The sequence below is a fragment of the Fistularia commersonii genome, chromosome 25 (genome assembly GCF_037954325.1).
Source record: "Fistularia commersonii isolate RoL2024-O1a breed Wild chromosome 25, RoL_Fcom_v1.0, whole genome shotgun sequence".
Classification (NCBI taxonomy): domain Eukaryota; kingdom Metazoa; phylum Chordata; class Actinopteri; order Syngnathiformes; family Fistulariidae; genus Fistularia; species Fistularia commersonii.
Window position 1 is genome coordinate 10542591 of NC_141308.1, and position 7931 is coordinate 10550521.

The 7931-nt window shown below is 48.0% G+C and overlaps 1 protein-coding gene across 1 annotated transcript; it reads left to right on the plus strand.

Moving 5' to 3' along the window:
* Positions 1-1170: 1170 nt before the first annotated feature.
* LOC147219237 (uncharacterized) lies at positions 1171-7723 on the plus strand. The gene is made up of 6 exons (XM_086172139.1): positions 1171-1882; positions 1963-2168; positions 2879-3049; positions 4991-5143; positions 5337-5403; positions 6145-7723. Exons 1-6 carry the CDS (start codon positions 1312-1314, stop codon positions 7707-7709), a joined length of 2733 nt encoding a protein of 910 aa, XP_086028265.1. The 5' UTR covers positions 1171-1311; the 3' UTR covers positions 7710-7723.
* Positions 7724-7931: the final 208 nt, after the last annotated feature.

A 7931-nucleotide genomic window follows, 5' to 3' on the forward strand; every position in this document is an offset into this window, starting at 1 on the left:
ATAATAAGATGGTTTTCATAGCCATAAAACAGTTATTGTTGGGTGGATTGATAAATGGAGCCCTACTGAAGGCCTAGGTGTGAAATGGACAGCCTGCCACTGGTAAATAATATATATAAACAGGTAGGACTTGTTCAACAAGTTGCAACTAACAATATTTTGACAATATATAAACATGCAAAAAAGAAAGAACATGATTTCTATGGAAATTAAGCACAAAAAAATAGCCAAGCACGAACATGGTGTACGTGTGACAGATATCACGTGTGGATATTATTGCAATGCATTCGAAAAGGAGTCTATGAAGGATATTACGCCTTCCAAGGGCATCACTATTATGTTGCAAAAACAGACGTATATAGACATGGAAAAATTGCTTCTGATGTTGGCGAAGGAGAAATGCAGACGATGAAAGAAATAGATTAAAAAAAAAAGGGAAAACATGCTCTACATATTGTGATTTAAAACATGAGTCGTCAGAGAGAGGAGAAAGTTCTTTCGAAACTAACTGTGGCCGAGCTTAAAGCCAGCAATGGTTGAAAACTTTAAAAGTGAGGCACAGGGAGGCCGCTCATGCAGATACTAGTGCTGCCAAACAATGCGTGACAGAGTATGCCAAATTCATTTATTTTCTGTTTTTTGAATTGGGAAAATTCTTTTTGGGAACAGACAAAAAAATAAACACGCTTTTGAAATGTATTATAATCATATCTTAAGGAATTAGAATCAGAAAAAAACTTTATTTGTCCCCGAGGGGCAATTGGCAACATGGGTAGCAGCATCAAAATAGTAAACATCAAGAATAAATTAGAAATTAATTATAATATTATTAAATTAAATTAAATAGGGGCCGCTGCGTTCGAAGCATTTCACATATTTCTCAGTATAGGCAATAAAATAAAATAAAAAAGGGGCCGCTGCATTCGAAGCATTTCACATATTTCTCAGTATAGGCCATTTATGCATGAGTGTTCGGGGCGTAGATCAAGATTTGCCCCAGACCTCTGCACGCCAGTGGGAAGGGGGGAGGGGGACAGAGAAAGGTGCGTCCGGGAAAACCACGGGTTAATTTAAGACTAGAAGCAAAAGCTGTTGCCAATTAGAAACAGCGAGCGCCACATGTGGGCTACACGTATCCGTCTGCGGAGAGGGGGCAACGGGGGCAGGAGCCGCAGTGTGAGGGATGAGGAGAGGCTGAGAGAAAAGGGGGGAGGACGACTAAGAGAGGCGACGGTGACGGATTTACGCCCCCCCTCCACCCCCCAAAAAAAATAAAAAAATTAAAATTTTCCCCCGTTTTTTTCCTGCAGGATGGCACGTATCTCTCTGGTGTTTTTATTCAACTTGGCGTTTATTCTCGGCGAGACGGGGAGCGCGTCCGAGATGTGCCGCGGACCGCGCTGCGCCCCGGAGCGCGGCTGGAGCGGCGGGCCGTGCGTCGGAGCGCAGTGCCGGGAACGCGCCGAGTCCGGAGCGCCGCCGGTCGGACGGCTGTTCCAGCAGCCGAAACCCAGACCGGTGCACCCGGGTTACCAGCAGGACGCGCATTTCGGGCACGGCGTCGCTCCGGTCCCGTACCCCCAGGGGGGAAGCTCCCGGAGGACCAACCCGAGGACCATCACGGCGGAGGTGTTCCACCCGGGCTGCGCCGGAGGGACGTGTCCCGCCGCGGTCTCCCGCGACCCGGCGGGCGACGGAGACGCACGGGAATGCAAAGGTATCGGGTGCAAGTTGCCGCAGCGGATGCGCCAGAACGACGGGAGACAAGTCAACCCGTCGCCGATTCAGGTGACGGACAGGGCGGCGCAGTATCTGGACGAGCGCGCAGATCCCGGTTCCGAGCGCGGCGCTTGGATCCAACTGACGTGCGACATGAAACCAGGTTCATATCGGGCTGAGCTGATCGACGGGATCTACGATTCTTCAGCTCCTCGGCTATTGTATATTATTTTTTTCCTGCAGGGAGTAACGAGGTCCCCTCGGAGGACGCCGTCGTGCTGCAGCTGCAGCTCTCCAAGAACCAGGAGAAGTTCGTGGAGGCCCTCAGAGGCCAGTTGGACGAGGTGAAGGAGCTGCAGGGGCTCCTCGCCGAGCAGCAGGGCGCGCTGGTGAGCCAGCAGAGGGAGATCCTGGCGCAGCAGAGGACCATGTTAGAACACATGGAGCAAGTAAGTGATCGTGATTTAATCGTAATTACACACTTTCTTAAAACTCAGTGGATAAAAACAACATAAAGATAACATTTGAAGCCTTCCTCAGAAGTCTGGCCATGACTCAGGGGCCAAATCTTGATCGTGTAAGGCCTAATATACTGAGAAATATTATGAGAAAGGAAAACAGTAAACAAACACTGATGAAAAAAAGCACGCTATTTGATTAATCAAATTTATTGAATTGTTTTTCCCCAAATGATGCCTCCCGTCACAAAACACCCGGACTACTTCACTTTTTACATCGGCAATGGGAAATTCCTTTTCAGTGCTTGTTAAAGCCATGCTGGTTATTCGCCCCTCATACATAGTTTACTTAATTCCAGTTTTTAAAATGACTTTTCACAGCTCATGACTGAAATTGTGATTGAAAGCAGTAACCTGTATGACACACACACACACACACACAGTGTCGGAATCATCATTTCATTGAATATCACCATAAATCCTAAAAAATTACACCGTCACACCCATTCTAGAGATATTCACTGACCCGAGAAGGTAAAAGAACCAATATAAATGCACAAAAAGCTGAAGAAAAGAGAGGTATGGCTCAAGGAAAAATAGCAACTAAAATTACCAGCTCATTTCCTTCTATAATTATAGAGAGCACTTTCTTATTGCTTATTATTTTATTTCTTTTTATGATTTTTTTTTTTTAATTCCAGGTGAAGGCGCAATATAACATCCTGATGGACAGCATCAAACAGACGTCCCTGCAGAACTTCCACGGGGAGCTGGACAGTCACATCGAAGCCATGAGCGAGCAGGTCCGGACCCACCAAGGACAGCAGGCCCTGTCTCTGCACAAGGTGGACATGGAGGCCAGCGTTTTGGAGGTACTGCACGGGAAGGGTTGTACCCTGACCCCTCAAAAAAAACCTTTTTTTTTTTTTTTTTTTTTGCTGGAGTCATTGGACGTGACTATCACTTCTAAGTAAATACACTACAAGTTATAATTAACTGTAGTTAACTGTAATTAACTACAGTTAACTACAGTTAACTTGATTCAGCCATCAATGTTTTCACAAGTAATTTCTTATGTCATGAGAAAATGTGGTTTAAAAAAAAAACAAAAATCCAACAATATTCTAAACCCAAAGCTTGAATCCATTGAATTACACAAGGAGTGCAGAGAAAGGGAAAAGTTCGAGGTTGTCGGTTCGTGTTTGTTATGAACCAGCTGCCTGGAAACCTGATCCTGAATCAAGTCGGACTGTTGCACCTTAGCACAGGCATCTGTAATAAAACCAATTATCCGTCTATTTAGATAGGAAGTACTTTTGTTGTCACACAGCCATTTGCACACAGTGTTTACACAGAGTTTATAGCACATTGTTATTCGGTCCCTGCACTTTAGCCGCTTGACGGCTGGACCCTGTCAACATTGTCAGACTCTGGCCCTAAAAAACAACGTCTGGAACACTGAAAGGATCGTTTATTCCATTTGCATATTTTATTTTCACCAGAGAAACTGGAGGCTCATGGCCTGGAGGAAAAGCCAAACAAGCACCGCTCGAACATGCAGGCTCCACCGTGAGGGGCCCTATACTGCACCAGCTGGGACTATTTATTTATTCATGCCCAGCTATAAATACATTTTCAAGCTTTACTGCAGAAAACACTGTGTAAACTGGATTTGTGTGTGTGTGTATGTATGTGTGTGTGTGTGTGTGTGGACTACCTCACTGAAATCCAATGAAAATATGTGTTTACTCATCGTGTTGCATGTCTTAGTGCCCATGGGCAAGACACTGACACCCACCCAGTGTAAAGTGAAGCACTTTGAACCTGCAAGATGATGAAATCCCTCCATAAGTGGAGACCATTTACCATAAAAGCTGCATTCTAGTAACATTTCTCGTGCTTAGAAACACTCATGTACTGTAAATAAGGCTTTATAGAAACAATGTGTAGTGCAAACATTTTGCGACATTGCGCAACCGGTCATTTTCAAGAAAAAAATTGATAGCAGCGGAGCTCAAAACCCTTATTTTACATGAATCGGACCTGGTTGTATTGTTTATGCAGGGGTCTCAGACTCGCGGTTCGCGGGCCAATTTTCGGCCCCAAGAAACGATATTTTGTGGCCCCCTGCCTGAAATCAAATCTTTGTGTCAGTGCGGCCCGCAAGTTTTTTCTCACATGCATCTGGGTTTTTTTTTTTTACAGTGGGTTTAAAAAAAAAATGGGTGAGTAGAAAATGTGAAAGTAATTTTGCAATGTATTTTTTGCTTCAAAATTTGAAAACAAAATGATTTTTTGATGAAAAAAATCTTTTCTTTTCTTATTTCTATAAACACAAAAAACGTTTGCAAAAAAAAAAAAAAAAAAACGGGAAAAATTGAAAAGATTGATTTAATAACCAAAATAGCCACCATTAGCCTTGTAAACATGAGACCTCCTCTTATACATGATAACAATCAATTTTCCAATAAATTCTAGTGGCAAATTTTCCCACAGTGACAAGTTTTTCTCTTTTAACGCAACAATATTTTTAGGGTGTAATTCTTTTTTAATATTCATTTTCAATACTAGTTCATCATTTATTTTCAAGAGGAACAGTTCATGACAATATAAAGATTTCTATAATTTACCTGTTTACCTCCTTTACACTAAAACAAAGGAGAAATTAGGACTTAGCGTCACCTCTAGGTAATGATTTTACTGGTCCGGCGCCCTCGACATCAAATTAGGCCGTATGTGGCCCCCGAACCAAAGTGAGTTCAACACGCCTGTTTTAGTGAAATTGAATTTAGAATAATGTCCCCCCCCCCCAGGTGAGCCGCCCCCTCCCGGCCTGCGGGAGCTGCGGCCCCGATGAGTACTGCAGCTTCAGCAGCGGCCGTCCTCTCTGCGAGAGATGCACCGTCTGTCCCTCCGGCTTCTTCCTGGTTGCGCAGTGTACAGTCCACGCCGACCGCATCTGCCAGGTAACAACCCCGACGTTAACTTTTCGTCGTAATTTGTAGTCGGAAAAATAGGAAATAGAATTATAGAAACATCATAACGTTTAAAAGCATCTTCTGAAGTTGCCTTGAGAAGATGCTTTTAATTTACTTGTTAATCTGGTGGTCGCTATTTTGTTCCCTGACACTAAATCCAAATCATTTTTGGTGATTGCAGGACAGAGATGAATGTCTTGAAATCCCCGATCTTTGTGGAGACCAGCAAAAATGCCTCAACATGCCGGGTAACATTTTATTTTTCATTTTTTCTTTATTGTCATCAGCGTGAATGATATTGCATAGTTTCAATCGCTGGAAATTAGCAGTACTGTACAAAATGTACATTTTTGTTTTGATGCATGGGTTTTTTTTCACCATGTTTTTGCACAAGGTCCCTGGTTTCATTCTAGTGGGGATCTGTGCAGAAGCAAAGTCCAAAAACATTGTTTTTTTTTGTCTATATGTGGCGATGGAGTGGCGCCGGTAGGGTGAACCCGCCTCTCGTTTGATCGCAGCTCAAATAGGCTCCAGCGTCCCCGCAACCCTGAATCCAGGTTAAGCGGTATAGATAATGAACGTTTTGCTCATGGTACAAGTACAAATACATCTAAAACTGATATATTTTCAAGTATAATTACGTTTGTCAAGAAGTCCGATTTGCACTAATGCCTGGTGGTCTGCGAGGGTCACACAAATACTACCGACTCTTGACTGACAATCGGTAAAGAACAAGAAACCCTTAAAATGGAGGGCGGATCTATTCAACATTTCCATTTATTGACAAAAACCTCTTTCTTTTGGTTTTTCTCCTCACGCTTGTAATGACGGCGGTTTGCTCTGTCAGCAGGATTACACCCGAGCATCAGGCTGATGTGGGAGGGGGGATTTTTTTCGGTCGGATCCGTTTACCGCTTAGAACGACACGCCGCGTTTTCCTCTATATCTAGACGTTAGACGTTGACGTTGAATTTCGATCCGCTCCCCAGGAGGATTCAGGTGTCAGGGCATGACCGAGCGAGACGCCCGGTCAGGGATGTGCGGGCACGGCTACTTCTACAACTCGGCCATGGATGAGTGTCAGGCCTGTTTCGAGTGCGACGGGGAGCCCGTGGCCTCTCCGTGTACTTTCACCACAGACACCGTCTGCTCCGGGCCGGCCGGCGGCGACGGCGCCTTGTCTCTGACGTGGGCCGGACGCGTGAGCCTGCCCGGCTCGAAAAGCCGTAGCGTGGCTCATCCCTTTTCCGTGGTGAAGCTCCACGTCCAGGGGAGGGACGACAACGGCCTGCTGACGGAGGAGGAGGGACGGCTGCTGCTCAGGCAGCACGGCCTGGTCTGGCTGGACGAGAACCTCTCGGTGAGCCACGGCTGCAGAAGCTTCATCCAGGCGTGTTTTCGTATAAACGGTACGGGCGGTTCTGAAAGTCGGGACTTCAGCGGTGTCCGGATCGAGCAGCAAGAGGTGAGGTCGCTCCAGAGCATCAGCATCAGCGGCGTCGCCGAGGTCGCCCCGGGCCACGTGATCTCCCTGTCCCTTCGAAGCGCCGGCAACCACTGTAACCAAACCAAAGAGGGCCTCCAGCTGTACGAGCCCTCGGGAGCTCCTCTCAGCCTTCTGTGGCTCTCCCACGACACCGGCGCGGTCGCCATGACCGCGCAGGCCACCGTGTCCGCGCACTACCACACAAACTACCGGCCCGTCTTCCGCGCCGTTTTCGCCTCCGACCCTTACGTCGTCGGGCTGACTCACGACGGTCGCGGGATTCGTTTCGCAGAAGGCGGCGCGGTGCGCTTCGTGTTCCAGCAGGCGTTGTACTCCATGGGCCAGGCGTGCGTGAGCGATGGCTTCCAAATGCTGGCGTACCTCAACCGCAACGGCAGTAGCATGGAGCTCTGCCGCGCCTTTAAACCAGGCGTCCACTACCGCGACACGTCCCTGTCGCTATCCGGAGTGGCCAAGGTGGGCCCCGGAGACACGCTGGCCTTCGAGATCCTCTCTCCCGCTCAATGCAACGTCCGTTTCTTCGGTGACGAGACCGGGATCAGCGTCCTCAGCTTGGTCTGGATCCCGGCGGCGATCTCGTCCTCTCTCTACGCCTCGGTCGCTCACGCCGGCCTCCCCTCGGGAGCCGTACGCAACAAACCGCTGTTCTTCCACCAAACCAGTCCGCACGTAGCCCAGATGGCGCTGCAGGGGAAAGGCTCGGCGGACCTCAGCCGAGATTTCGTCTTCAGAGAGAGCGGCACGGCCAGCGTGGCGCTGGACCTCAAACTCATTCACTCCTGTAACCTGGTCAAGGTGACTCTGCTCAAGCGAAGCGATCCGGCGAGGGCCAGGGAGGCCGACGGAGCTCGACCCATCCCCCTGGCGCAGCAGGTGGGTGGCCAGATGCCCGAGGGTAGCCAGTGGGCCGGCGTAAGTCTGCGGCTGTCTTTCCAGGTGCAGAACGGCACGGCGGTGTTCTTCACGCTGGACTGCGTGCGCGGGCGGGTCAACCAGATCAGCCACCACACAGATAGTGGAGTGTCAATCCTTTGGGTGGCGGCGTAAGCCTAACAAAAACAGAAGAGTTACGGTGTTCGGTCATTTCGGTTCGGTTCCCTCTCGCCAGCAGAGTATTTTCAAGTTTAGGTGTGAAGCAGCTACCGTCGGACTCAAACTTCAACGCGACCGCCGAAGGGAGAATTCACCCGAAAATGAAATCCGGTTCATTATCTAGTCATCGACTCGGAAGGCCTAGAGGCCGGAGCTTCGGCCCATGGGTTTGATACC

Coding starts and splice junctions, on each gene's coding strand:
- LOC147219237 (XM_086172139.1), top strand. CDS start 1,312: ATGGCACGTATCTCTCTGGTGTTTTTATTCAACTTGGCGTTTATTCTC. Junction 2,169..2,878: donor TGTTAGAACACATGGAGCAA/GTAAGTGATCGT, acceptor TTTTAATTCCAG/GTGAAGGCGCAATATAACAT. Junction 5,144..5,336: donor ACGCCGACCGCATCTGCCAG/GTAACAACCCCG, acceptor TGGTGATTGCAG/GACAGAGATGAATGTCTTGA.